Here is a 14,365-nt window from a genome sequence, read left to right as displayed (position 1 = left end):
TAAAAATAATAATAATAATAATATTAATTAAAAAATATCCATCACAGTTCTTTGGACATTAAGTATTATATGCTGTACTATCTTGTTATGTTAAACCAATCTGATGTCTACTGTCACAAAAAATCCTTACATTTAACAAGCTCCAACCAGATAACATTTTGCTTACATTAATGAAATAACATGTTGTAACGCTTGGTTTACTCTGTGTTTAAATTCCTGTAATTTACAGAAATATGCAGATAGAAGAGTACAATGTATTTATGAAATGCAATATGCAAAAGGGTCACTGGCAAGTCTCAAAATTCAGTTTATTTGTACATCCCAGTCTCACATATAGAGGTTCAAAGGGGTTCTTCTCTGTGAGGAGGATTAAATTGCCAGCAATTTGGGATTAAAGGGTTGAAGAGTGAGTAGGGACAGAGTAGCCAACTTTCAGACATATAAGAAGGTCCAAGATCATTTAGGATTTTATATACATATATGTAAGAGTCAGTCAAAAGTCAATGAGATGTGCTGTGAGATACTGGAAGCCAGTGTAGCTCTGCTAAAACTGGACTGATCTGCTCCCAGTTATTTTTTTTCCTTTAGTTAATAACGTTGCAGGAGAGTTTTGGATAATCTTTTTGGGATGTCCAGAAAAAAAGAGCACAGCAGTTCCACTGGACATGAATACAAGAACAAGGTTTTTAGAGTCAGAGTATATCAGGAAGGGTTTTATCTTGGATGTATTCCTGAGATGTCTTACTGATGGAATTAATGTGAGGTTTAAAGCTCAAATCAGAATTTAAAACAACCCCACGACTTTTAACTTGTGGTTTTCCTCATACCCAGTGACTTGTAAGAGTATAATAAATTGATTATAAAAAAAGACTTATAAAAATGCTTATTTATTAATGTTTTTCATTAATCTGTATATTAACTGTGTGTAAAATGTCTATGTTACTTATCTGAGCTGTGCAGAGCTTTATAGTGCCTTTTGGCTTTTTTTAATTATTTTTTTGTTTGGGTGAGGGCACTTCATGTTTCATTTTTGAAATTAGAAGGATGAAGACAAAGCACTGATAAACAGAAAGTGAATACTTATCTCCATCAAGTGGTCAGAGACTTCACTCCGGATGTATTTTTGCTTCTGCTGCTGCAGGTGAGGCCTGTTGCTCCATATCTGCTAAAAAAAAAAATGCTTATTTTCAAACGTACGTAAGTAGTAAAATTCAAATAGTGACAGCCCTCAAACTTAAAGTGACGGTCACTGGCTGTCATTTATAGTCATTCACTGAACAAAGAATCAGGTTTTGGTTACCTGAATGGACATCAAAACTGGGCTCCACTGTGAGGCTGTAGAAAGGCATGGACTTATCCAAACCAATCAGCAAAGGTTAGGTTATATGAGTGTCATTATTGCATATGAACAATCAGCAGTGGCCTGGAGCAGTTCAAACAATGATGTGTGGTTTTTTTTCACATCATTCAAAAAAAGAAAAAAAAGTAACCCAGTTAAATACAAAATGCAGTTTACATTATTTATGACTAAATTATTAAATTCATCAATGGAAAAACTATTCAAACCTACCTGAACCTGTGTGAAAAAATAACTACACCCTAAACCTTTATTGTGTTGTGCCACCCCTCGACAGCAAGAACTGCAATGGAGCATTTGTGATAACTGCAATGAATCATTCACATCACTGTGGAGGAGTTTTGTCTCACCCTTCTTTGGAGAAGTGTTTTAAATCAGCCAAAATTGAGGGTTTTCAAGCATACACAGCCTTGTTCAAGGTCATGCAAAAGCTTCTCAATAGGATTTAAGCCCAGACTTTGACAAGGCTATTCCAAAACCTTCATTTCATTATTTTTGAGCCATTCAGAGGTGGATTTGCTGGTGTTTTGCTAAATAACCTAAGTATGTATATCTATATGTAATGGGACTCAAACCTTCCAAGTAATTCTCCCTTTGTCTCATCACGCTACAAAATATTTTGCCAAAAGTCTTGGAGATCATCCAGATATTTTTTGTCAAAGACGCAATGAGCCTTATTCAGCAGTGGTTTTCTCCCTATAACTCTCCCATGGATGCCCTTTTATTACCCAGTCTCTTTCTCATTGTTGAATCATGAACTCTGACATTAACTGATTCAAGTGATGCCTGCAGTACTTTAGATGTTATTCTGGGTCTTTTGTGATCACCTGGATGTGTTGATGCACTCATGCAGTGGTTTTAGTAGGCTGGGCAGTTCTGTGAAGTTTCACCACTTGGTAACTTTTTCCAGACAGATAGATGTCAAAGACGTTCTTGAGGCTTTTTTGAGTGTGGCATGACGTGTTGCTTTCTGAGATCATTTATCCTTCTTCACTTTGTCAGACAGTGAAAAAGATTCTTTTAAGTGATTTCTTGATTCAACCAGTCTGGAAGAAATCCTGGCTGGGTGTGGCTGACTCAGCTTTCCAGAAATGTGGTTTATGGGGAATGACACAGGCTAACAGAGAGAAAGACAACCATTTACGTCTTTGGCTAATGTTAGAATTTGTTTGATGATCTAAAATATGTAAGTCAGAAAATATACAAATAAAAAATAACTCAGGAAGGGGGCACATACTTTTTCACAGCAATGCAACATAAAAACAGCAATGTCATGTAGCATGCTCAAGTAAAACTCTAGGTTTGATTATTTTTCTTAATTCATGCATTTTTGATTTTCCTATAAATAATTAAAGCAAACATCACCTGATGTTGGCAGTGATTTGTGTGATTTTCCGGTCTTCGTCGCTCTCTAGCGTCCCAGACTGAAAACTTTCCGACCGAAATGTTTCCGGATCCGCCGGAAGTTGGGGACCTTTCTGCATGCGGTTGACGTCACCACACAGTCGTGAACATGGCGTCCGTGACAACAGGTGAGAGCACAAAGGCCCGGCTAGCCGGTGTTAACAAATGGTTGATTTAAATTATTTTAGCAGTACTTCGTCAGATATTAACACTGGCACCTCGTCTTTAATGTTTACGAGCGTTTGGGTTCACAGCGATCCCCGCGGAACAGCTTTTATTCGCGGCTACTGGAGCCGCTCACACAATGCTAACACAGAGTGCTAGGACAAACAACCGTGTTACTGAGTTTTGTGTCGCTCTCTGAAATGTGTGATTTAATCTTTAGTGGGAAAACAATCGTAAGGGGGAACTGTGTCCTAGATTAGTGGCCAGTTTAACCTCTGAATCGTCCAACTTGTCTCGCCGCTAATGCTAACGTTAGCCTACCAGCTCCGGGTCATCTACCACTCCGCTTTGTCCTCAATCTGTTAAAACTAAATGATTTTTAAATAGTCTATCTCTGATTTGCTTCTAAGTGCTATGCCAGTTTATTCGCCGTCCGTGTCTCCGCGTGGCCGAGTTTCACGTCGGGTATAGCCATTGTTGTGGCAGCTGTTGTGCTTCCTTCACAGTTTATCTGCTCCTGCAGCCACAGGACTGTTCAAATGTGGGGTTATAAATAACCTCCAGCTGGTCACGGTCAGCATGTATTAGACATCAGTATGCTGCTGTCTCTGATGGTTTATGTCTCCCGCTGGCGTCTTGTTACACTATAGTATTACTTTGAACAGTCCCACATTACACTTAGTGTGATCACAGCCTGTGGAATTCGTGGGCAACTTGGCCAGGAGTTTTGGTTATTGCTGTTGTCTTTTGGTTCCCAATTTTTCTGTTCTTAACAAAAGAAAACTGGAGCAGTGACACTGTAGACTTTAAAAAATCAACAAGTAAAGAACTCATTACTTGCAACTGTAGTTGTGGCATTGTTTATTTATAAAGACCCGTGTTTGATTCTGCTTAAGTTGTTTGGTGGTTAATGTTTCAACCTTTCCATTTTTCTTTTAAGCCACCTCAGAGTGGATTCAGTTTTTTAAGGATGCAGGGATCCCAGCTGGTCTGGCTGTCACATATGCTGTTTCCTTCGTAGACAACAGGTAAAGACATTTTGGCCTCGTGAACACATTCATGCTGTGATCATGTGCACTTTATTAATGCTCTCATTGTTTGTCCTGATTGTTTAATCCTCGGCAGAATTCAGAAGAACATGTTAATGGACCTCAGTAAAGACATCATGATGGACCTCGGCATTACTGTAATTGGGGACATCATTGCCATTCTTAAACATGCCAAGCAGGTCTACAGGCAGGTGAGCCAGACTTGATCTTTTAATGTTATGAAAAGCTGAAAATTATTCACTGTTAACAATTGTGTTTGTCCAGAAGTCTACAGACAATATAATCGTGTACTGATTTAAAATAGCCACGCCTATATGCTAGCGCTAGGGTTTATTTTAAAATTGCAGCATTAGGTGCAGATTTCACTCAACACTTTGTTTTCCTGCTCTGTTTTCTAAGGACATGTGCAAAATGGCAACTGAGGCCATCTCATCAGGACAGACCAGTGTTCAAGCTGAGCTCAGAAGAACTGCCAACACCCGTAAGTAATGACATGTTAATTTATTTTGTAAAGTATGAGCCTTTATTAGAAGTCAAAAGAGCTTCAAAGAAAAGCGTCTGGACTTCTTTAAGTTGCTTGAAGATGTTTCACCTCTCATCCGAGAAGCTTCTTCAGTTCTAAGGTCAAATGGTGGGAAAGGATAATGGAAGCACTCAAAACATGCGGCTATCCTAATTGGGCGTTCATAAAGTCAGCAAAGAGGCACAGAAAAGAAGACCAGACACCAGCGAGGGAGGATAAGGACAGACACAACAACATTGTCATCCCCTATGTAGCCGGTGTATCAGAGAAACTCAGGAGAGTTTTCTCCAAGCATGACATCCCAGTGCATTTCAGACCCAGCAACACGCTCAGACAAAAACTGGTTCACCCGAAAGACAAAACGCCTAAACACAGACTTAACAATGTGGTGTATGCTGTACAGTGCAGCGAGGAATGCTCAGACCTCTACATTGGAGAGACCAAACAGCCACTTCACAAGCGCATGGCACAACATAGAAGAGCCACCTCCACAGGACAAGACTCAGCAGTCCATCTGCATCTTAAGGATAAAGGACACTCTTTCGAGGATGCCAATGTTCACATTTTGGACAGAGAGGACAGATGGTTTGAAAGAGGAGTGAAAGAAGCCATCTATGTCCACTGTGAGCGACCATCTTTGAACAGAGGCGGGGGTTTACGACACCAACTCTCTGCCATCTATAATCCAGTTTTGAGATCCCTCCCCAGACGTCTTAACGCCCACTCACATCCTGGGCCATCTGACCTCAGGAATTCGCATGATAAGGTGGGGCCAGGTTTCACAATGAGCTCACCCGAAACCCTGGCTGATTGGGACCCACAACCAGTTTCACACCTTGGCTCAGGCGATTAGAGGATCATCAGGGGGTCCTTTTGTCCCTCTGTGGGGGGGAAACTCCCACTAGGTTTATATCTGGGACTCTCCACCATTTGACCTTAGAACTGAAGAAGCTTCTCGGATGAGAGGTGAAACGTCTTCAAGTAACTTAAAGATGTCCAGACGCTTTTCTTTGCAAGCTCCTTTGACTACGATGACCTGGATGACTGAGAACCTTCATAGACTTTATTAGAAGTGTTCAGATTTTCTTTGAGTTTTTGTTCTAACTGGAGTTAAATGGCCGACATTTGTTCAGCAGTGAGCAAAATTTTCCAGCAGTAAGTTCTGGTTGTATCGAAATCACTCAAGTTACTACGGAGGTCAGACAGTGACCCAGCTGTTTGACCCATTAATGAGCCAGGCCAGAGGCATTATGAATCATCTATTCCACTGTAATGTGGTATGTCAGCGGGAATTACGCACACATCTATGTGCGTAATCATTTCACCTGCCATGATTCAGAACTGAAGAAGCAAATGTAATCAGGCGGTTGAAGCTGTTTACGTTAAGGAAAAGATGACCTAACGAGTGAAAGATCCGGAGTTCGACCTCAGGAGGAGACGCACATTCCTTTGGGGTTGCTTCAGAATGGCAACCAGTTTAAAAACACTGCCAAATCAAACATGTGGAGCTGCCTGCTGCGGCGACCCCTTGTGAAAAGGGGAACAGCCAAAAATGGCTTTGTAGTGTTCAACATGTTATTTTTGGATTCACCAAGAGAGGAGAGCAGACTTTTACTGGCCCAAAAAGTCCCCAAAATAACCTTATCTTAGGGTTGCTTTAACTTTAGCTTTCGGTCCAGGGCCAAAAGTCTTTTCTTTTCCTTAATTCTTCCAGAATCAGAAAGGGTTTTATTGCCAAATGTTGAGCAGGTTTACAACATTAGGAAATTGCTGCGGTGCTTCAGTGCAAACATACTGTCATAAATTACGCTTAAACAGACATGAAAAATAAATAAATTAAAAAAAATAAATAAATAAGAATAAGAATTATTCTTATAGGTAAGTAGATAGGTATATACATGGTATATACATGAGTGCAGGTGGTGTTCAGTGCCAAACATGGAATGATGCTGTGAACACAGCGTAGGGTCATGTGTTAGTGGTGGGAACAGTCATACGGTTATTGTTCATGAGTCCAACAGCAGAGGGGAAGAAACTGTTCTTGTGGCGAGAGGTTCTGGTGCGAATGGACCGGAGCCTCCTGCCTGAGGGGAGCAGGTCAAACAGACTGTGTCCAGGGTGAGAAGGGTCAGCTGTGATCCGAGCTGCACGCCGCAGTGTCCTGGAGGTGTACAGGTCCTGCAGAGATGGGAGTCTGCAGCCAATCACCTTCTCAGCAGAGCGCACAACACGCTGCAGTCTCTGTTTGTCCCTGATAGTGGCTCCAGCGTACCACACGGTGATGGAGGAGGTGAGGATGGACTCGATGATTGCAGTGTAGAATTGCATCATCGTCCGTGTTGGCAGGTTGAATTTCTTCAGCTGCCTCAGGAAGTACATCCTCTGCTGGGCTTTCTTGATGACGGAGGTGATGGTGGGCTCCCACTTCAGGTCCTGGGTGATGGTGGTACCCAGGAAGCGGAATGAGTCCACAGAGGTGATGGGGGTGTCAGTCAGGATGATGGGGGGGAGTGGGGCTGTGTGCTTCCTGAAGTCCACAATAATCTCCACTGTCTTCTGGGCATTCAGCACCAGGTTGTTGTGGCTGCACCAGGACACCAGACGTTCAACCTCCCTCCTGTAGGCAGACTCATCCCCGTCCGAGATGAGTCCAATAACGGTGGTGTCATCTGCAAACTTGATTAGCTTGACAGACTGGTGGGTGGAGGTGCAGCAGTTGGTGTACAGGGAGAAGAGCAGAGGAGAAAGAACACAGCCCTGAGGGGAGCCGGTGCTGATGGTCCGGGAGTCCGAGACATTCTTTCCCAGCCTCACATGCTGCTTCCTGTCCGTCAGGAAGTCAGTGATCCACCGGCAGATGGGATCAGGCACATTCATCTGGGAAAGCTTGCCTCGGAGATGGTCTGGAAGGATGGTGTTGAAGGCAGAGCTGAAGTCCACAAACAGGATCCTGGCGTAGGTTCCTGGGGAGTCCAGATGCTGCAGGATGAAGTGTAGGGCCATGTTGATGGCGTCATCTACAGACCTGTTGGCTCTGTATGCAAACTGCAGGGGGTCCAGGAGGGGGGCCGTGAGGGTCTTGAGATAGGAGAGAACCAGGCGCTCAAAAGACTTCATGACCACAGATGTCAGAGCCACGGGTCTGTAGTCATTTAGTCCAGTGATCCTAGGTTTCTTGGGGACAGGGATTATGGTAGAGGACTTGAAGCAGGCAGGCACATGACATGCCTGCAGTGAGGAGTTGAAAATGCCAGAAAACACTGGGGCCAGCTCGTTTGCACAGTGTCTGAGGGTGGCAGGAGACACGCCGTCTGGGCCGGGAGCTTTCCGAACATTCACTCTTAAACTGCTTCCTCACACCTGCTTCATGAATATGAAGAGTTGTGGTGGGAGGAGGTGGTGTGAAATCCTCTTTTGTGTGGAGTGAGGAGGGGGGTGTTGTAGGTGAAGTGTTAGAAGGTGGTGATGGCTCTATGGAGGGGGGAGAGGTGGGGGAATGAGTGTCCAAAGTGTCTCTATTGTTGGGGCCGTTGGAGGTGTGAAGGCTGCCTGATGGCTCGTCAAAACGGCAGTAGAAGTCGTTAAGGGTGTTGGCTAAGAGCAAGTCATCAGTGGAGTGGGGGGTTTTAGGCTTGTAGTTGGTGATATTCCTAAAACCTTTCCACACAGAGGCCGAGTCATTCTCTGAGATCTGCTGCTGCATCTTCTCAGAGTGCTGATGTTTGGCAATGTCCACTTCTTTAGTGAACTTGTACTTGGCCTCTCTGTAGCAGTCCCTGTCTCCGCTTCTGAACGTCTTTCTCTTTTCCAGCCACAGCTTTTTGAGTTTAGGAGTAAACCAGGGTTTGTCATTGTTATAACTCACCCTGGTGCGTGATGGCACAATGCTGTCCTCACAGAAGTGGATATAGGAGGTGACAGTGTCCGTAAACTCGTCCAAGCTGTTAGAAGCAGCCTTCATTGTGTCCCAGTCTGTAGACTCCAGACACGTGCGAAGCTCCTCCACAGCCTCGTTGCTCCACAGTTTTTTTTGTCCTCACGACAGGTTTGGAGAGCTTCAGCCTCTGTCTGTACGCGGGGATTAGGTGGATCATGACGTGGTCAGAAAGTCCGAGTGAAGCGCGGGGCACCGCACGATAGGCCCCGCTGATCGTGCTGTAACAGTGGTCTAATGTCCTCTCCTCTCTGGTCGGGCATTTAATATACTGCTTGTATTTGGGAAGCTCATGGCTCAGATTGGCTTTGTTAAAGTCCCCAAGAGCAATGATGAGAGAGTCCGGGAATGTCCGCTCCATGTGCAGTATCTGCTCCGCGAGTGCGCACTGAGCTGCCTGCACATCTGCATCTGGCGGGATGTAAACAGCGGCCAGGATGAATGAAGCAAACTCCCGCGGAGAATAAAACGGTTTGCAGTGAATAAAAAGGTATTCCAGAGAGGAAGAGCAGTGCTGAGCAATCACTGTTACATCTGTGCACCAGCCACTATTAATGTAGAAGCAGACACCTCCACCTTTGGTCTTACCAGAGAGAGAGGCCTGCCGGTCCGCGCGCAGCAGATGAAAGCCCTCCAGCTTGAGCGCGCAGTCCGGGATGTCCTCGCAGAGCCACGACTCCGTAAAACATAAGACACAGGAGGAGGCAAAGTCTCTGTTCATGCTTCTCATCAGGGCCAGCTCGTCTATCTTATTGCTGAGTGAGCGTACATTGGAAAGGAAGATCCCAGGAAGAGCAGTTCGCAGTCCACGTCTCCTCAGACGCACGAGTGCGCCGGCTCGCTTTCCTCTCTTTCAGCGTCTCACTTTCCTGATCAGAGTCTGCAGTAAATCTGCCGCAGATGCGACAAATATTGGAAGTAAATCCACAGGTGTTGTAGTCCTGTAGTTAAGAAGCTCTTCTCTGGTGTAAGAATATCCAGAGGAGTGCCCAGACACAGAAGTTATGCACAAAAACAAAACAGAAGTAACGCACTGAAGTAACGCACTGAAGCACCAGGGCATCCATACGCGGCGCCTCATTTATTAAGATTTTCTTAAATTAGTATTCATCTCCCTCTGAACATTTTTCTGGTTACTCTTGTTTTGTGAAAGTGTGAATCCCATCCGTCTTTCACCTCTTTGGTACAAAATAAAGCGTATAGACTTAAGAAGTAAGATTGTAACAATCTTTTATTTTGTTCCTCAGCTGCGACACGCATGATAGCCAATGCTTTGAGCCATGACTCTCCACCAGCCACGCCAGCCCGCCGGCCTGACAACCGCCTCTCCGTCACAGTGTCCAACACGCAAGCAAACAAGAGTAACAAAGCAGGTAGATTAAATAAACGTATGTTTGTGTTTCACCCCATCCGTCCCCTGTTTCCTGTTTCCCTGAAGCCAGGAAAGCCCTCTTTTTACTCATGTTTGTTCCTTATGTGCTCCACAATTTGTTGTCAGTTATACGCCAACCAGCTGACGAGGGGAACGGTCTGCCTGTAGTGAAGCGTCGCCGCGTAACAGCTGAGATGGAAGGCAAGTACATCATCAACATGCCCAAGGGCACCACTCCTCGCACACGCCGAATCCTGGCCCAGCAGGCCAAGAAAGGTAGGCCTGATGAGGTGGCCTCACCAACAGCTCGCCTAACTAACGCGTTACTCACAACAACTAATCAAACCTGAAGCTCTAATGAGTCTCCCTCCTAAAAATTACAACTATTGATCAGGTGCTGATGATCAGAGTCTGTTTGACCCTCACCGTTTGCCCTTGTTTTTACTAATCCTGCTCATTCTGCCAATAAAATTCCCCCTCGCACTTCTTTTTTTTCCCCCGTTTGTCTCACATTAACCAAATTTTACTTCTTTTTGCTCTTCTGATTTTTCCTCCCTGGCATGAGCTTGCATTTGGATTGTGTTACAGATCAGTCATTCAGCTTCAAGACATTTTCTCTAAATTTATGAAGGAAATGTCACTTTTATACCTGTAAAAGCTGCAGTGAAAATCATGCTTTCATGATAAATGTACCGACACAATCTAACAAACCACCGTAGCCCATTGAACTCACCGGAAAATCAAGTTTGCAGCTTAGAAGAATGGTGTACTCCAGATAGAGTAATTATTAGCAATTGGGTGTAACTCCTTTCTGTGACAAGACCAGGTCAGTGTTGGCACACGTTTCAATGCCTTTTTTGAGGCAGCTTTTTTGTCTGGTTCAGTTACTTTGCGGCGTTTACAGTTGTTGCAAATGCTTCCTGTGGGATTTACCACCACTGAATCAAGCTTTCCACCACCTGAAGCGATATGGCCACACAGCCAACAGGAACTCCCTTTCAAAGAAAGGCTTCAGAGTCTGAAAACAGAAGAAGTCTATTGTTTCCTTTCACACCACTTAAGTTAACTTGGGATGTTTGCCAGTGTCTACTGCCTATCCCAGCTTTAACTGGTTTGTCATGTTAGCAATTAAAGTAAAAGAGGTTTTTTTTTAGCTGACTTAAAACAACAGGAGTTGATCAAAATATTTTTCTAGGCAGATACAGATACTGTTAAAATTTACATTTACATTGTTGTAGGCAAGAAAAAAACAAATCAAATGTTTGTTTCAGTCTAATCAGTGTGACTTTAGTTAGAGTTTTCAAAATAAAAGCAAAAATTCTCAACATATTACATGTATGGAGAATACTGTCAAAATTTCCAACATGTAATTTTTAATATTTTGTGTAAACATTCAGAAGCACATAGGCTACATTTTGCACAATCGAATAAGTCATACACCGACTATAACAACGCTCAATACAAATTCATGGCAGAATAACAGAAACTGAGCAAAGGTAAACTAACAGACTTTAAAGAACAACTACAGAGCGGTGGTACTGACAAATATTTCTTCACCTTCTCTCTTCCACTGTAATCTGTATGTTGCAGAGCTTCTTTACTTTTTTGCTGATTAGTTTTGTTGGAAAAAAATATTTATTTTGCTTATTTGCTCTTCTCTTCATGAAGGTTTGAAACGCACGTCTGTGTTTGCGAGACTCGGAGCTGAATCGAAGGCGGATACGACAACAGGCGGTAACAAGGTGAGACCTGTCGATGTACATTAACAGCGTTCTGCATCTTAAAGATGAGTTCTGAGCTCATAGCGCTCATATTTTTGCAGCCGACCGGCGTGTTCAGCCGCCTCGACAGAGGGGAAGAAGCTGCAGACGAGCAGAGAGCTGGAAACGCAGGTGAAAACGAGGACGACAGCGATGGAGAAGGCTCTGTCCTCCAGTATGCTGGCGTCCTCAAGAAACCTCCTTCTCTCCAGAAGAAAGAGTCTGCGATAAAAGCGCCCCCCATCACCCTGCGGCGCCTCGGCGGCAAATTCAAACTACCTCCCTCTGATACACCCACCTCCTCCTCACCTTCCCCGAATGGTCTCCCCCCTGCTAAGATTAGTGTTCTTCAGAGACTGGGCAAGCCCCCCGCAACACACTCAAACACCAGTGTGTCGCAGACACCCGCTGACACACAGGACAACAGAGTGACCAGCACCAGATCCCGAGCCCAGGAGAGGACGACTGTAGCAAGCTCCAAGGTAAGCAGCAGCACCGGAGGAGCTGGAATGGGAGGAGAGTCCACGGGGGCCCAGATGGACGTTAAAGCTATCAGTGTTTTCAAGAGACTGGGCAGTAAGAGAACCTAACGCACTCACCCCACCACCACCCAAAAAATACTATTTCTTTACACTCTTTTTAAAGTTTGTATTGCCAACTTTTAGGATTTATCTTGCTGCAATATTTTTTGTTTTGTTTTTGTGTTTGGATAAATGACAAAGATTATCATTTACATTAAACTCATTATTCTTGCTGCCATTGGAAAAATGTTTACCGTTTAGTGTCCAAACCTATTATTTAAGGATTTATGGTCTGCATTTGTTAGCTTAAAGCATGAGCTTGACATACGCTACCCCCACCACACCCCATACGAGGATGCTGCTGCTGTCTACACTCCCTGAATGCCCCTGAATGAATAGTGAGGCTGTAGATAATGTTGTTTCTCCAAGAATAATTATGTAAGTGTTTTATTGATATTTGCCTGAACATGTAAAATGTACAGATTTTTGTTTTGTTTTATTATTTTTTTTATTTTTAAGTTGAATACACAGGACAGCAGTCAGACTAGTAAGGAGATGATAAGTTAAAGTTAATCTTCTAACCTTCACCTAAGAATTACCTCCTTTTCAAAGTATGAAAAGTGTCGATAACAAGCTTCTGAACTCAGACCCCGAACTTGTGAGAGGGGAAAGGAAAAAATTCAAACTATTAAACAGAACAACCTCGATGAACACTTGAATCTTTGGAAAGCAATGCACCTCCTCCTCCTCTTCTGTGCTTTGTGGAGTAGAAGTTGACACCTTCGAACTAAAGGCACCTTTTCTATCGTAGTACTGAACGTTTTCTATAACCACCTACTTGAAAGCCGACTCACTAGAATATTTCTGTTGTTTTTATGCAATGTATAGATTTGTTAGACTTCACACACACATATTTTTCTATGTGGACGTTCTTGTATCATGACGTATCCTTACAAAAGGAATTCAGCGATGCCATCGGGCCCAGCTCGATGTAGTCCACTCAAACCAGTGTTGCTCATTACTCCTGATGTACAGTTTTTGTCTGTCAGACTTCATGCCAGATCTTCGTTACATTGTAAATATTTTAAAATGCTTAGGATTTTTTTTCCCTGTGTTTAAAGAATTAATATCTGGAAAACACACCGTGAAATGTCATGTTTTCTTTTTCAAGGTATGTTGGAAAAAAAAAGTTAAATGATGAAATGGTGTCAGATGTGTGGGTTTCTCTTTCTTATTTCCATGCCCCCCCCCCCCTTTTCCCTCTCTTCTCCTCTTCTCTCCTCCTCCCTTCCTTCGTTCACTTCTCGTTAGTACATGGGGATCTACCGCAGCACCAGTTCATACATCCTCATCTCACTTCGCTCATCGTTTCCGAGGATGTGGTCTCAGTTATTGAAGGTGTTTTCATCAAAGTAAGCATCCGCTCCTCAAAAGGACATACAGCAAGAAAAGGGTTCAACTTCACTGAATATAAGCTGATTAGCCAGCTGCTGGTCTGTTTGGGAAACCGATGATATTTCCACTGATCCATACATACATATTTTACATATTAAAAATGGTGAAGTTGAGCATATAACATTTAAAATTAGAGCAAGATAAATATTAGACTTCTTCATTTTAAATCTTTAGCAGCAATTTTCTCTCCTGATTTTTATTTACTTCATTGTTGTTCGTTCTGGTAGTTTAGACTATCAATCAAATAACTTCTAACCACTTGTAAAGATTTACAGGCAGCCAATGAAAGTGTGATCTGCTGTGACACTGTGGAAAAAACACAGATGAATGTTTTAGACACTGATACAGGGAGGATACTGCACACCGTGTCTTGTTAAAAATGTTTGAAATAAAATTGCCTTTAACTGGAGCCGTCAGTATGTGACAAGCAGCCATCAGAAGATGGTGCACTGTGGTTATAAAGGGATGGACATGGTCAGCTAGAATACTCAAGTAGGTTGCAGCATTAAATTATGCTCAGTTGGTACTAAGGGGACCAAAATGTGCCAAAACAAATATCCCCCACACCATTACACCGGCAGCAGCCTGAACCATCGATACCTGGCAGGAAGGATCGAAATTCTCACTCTACCGTCGGAATGTCGCAGCAAAAATTACAACTCCTTAGACTAGGAAATGTTTCCTGGTCTAAAAAGTAGCCTGGCTATTTTCCTCTGACTTCTGATAGCAACAACGCCACGTTCAAAGTCAGTTGAATGTGGCGTGGTTGTTGTTGTCAGACCTTTTTTCCTCATTCTGATGCTCAGCTTGAACTTCAGCAGGTCA

At 43.4% G+C, this 14,365-nt stretch overlaps 1 protein-coding gene across 2 annotated transcripts; it reads left to right on the top strand.

Moving 5' to 3' along the window:
• The first annotated feature begins 2,824 nt into the window (after positions 1-2,824).
• On the top strand, positions 2,825-13,288 carry cUnh19orf47 (chromosome Un C19orf47 homolog). 2 transcript variants are annotated; one of them, XM_080890299.1, is made up of 8 exons: positions 2,825-2,889; positions 3,867-3,954; positions 4,052-4,166; positions 4,375-4,456; positions 9,680-9,805; positions 9,931-10,005; positions 11,473-11,546; positions 11,627-13,288. In XM_080890299.1, exons 1-8 carry the CDS (start codon positions 2,871-2,873, stop codon positions 12,152-12,154), a joined length of 1,107 nt encoding a protein of 368 aa, XP_080746425.1. In that variant the 5' UTR covers positions 2,825-2,870; the 3' UTR covers positions 12,155-13,288. The 2 variants fall into 2 exon arrangements, with proteins under 2 accessions (XP_080746425.1, XP_080746424.1); XM_080890298.1 differs by having other exon boundaries at positions 9,931-10,080.
• Positions 13,289-14,365: the final 1,077 nt, after the last annotated feature.

This window comes from Rhamphochromis sp. 'chilingali' (genome assembly GCF_963969265.1).
Source record: "Rhamphochromis sp. 'chilingali' genome assembly, chromosome: 8".
Lineage (NCBI taxonomy): Eukaryota > Metazoa > Chordata > Actinopteri > Cichliformes > Cichlidae > Rhamphochromis > Rhamphochromis sp. 'chilingali'.
Note: the sequence above shows the minus strand (reverse complement) of the source record. Positions and strands in the feature narration are given on the sequence as shown.

What these genes read in the sequence shown, in the direction of transcription:
- cUnh19orf47 (XM_080890298.1), top strand. An exon ending in CAGAAGAACTGCCAACACCC is followed by an intron (nt 4,457 to 9,679) that starts GTAAGTAATGAC and finishes TTTGTTCCTCAG; the next exon opens with CTGCGACACGCATGATAGCC. An exon ending in AAACAAGAGTAACAAAGCAG is followed by an intron (nt 9,806 to 9,930) that starts GTAGATTAAATA and finishes ATTTGTTGTCAG; the next exon opens with TTATACGCCAACCAGCTGAC.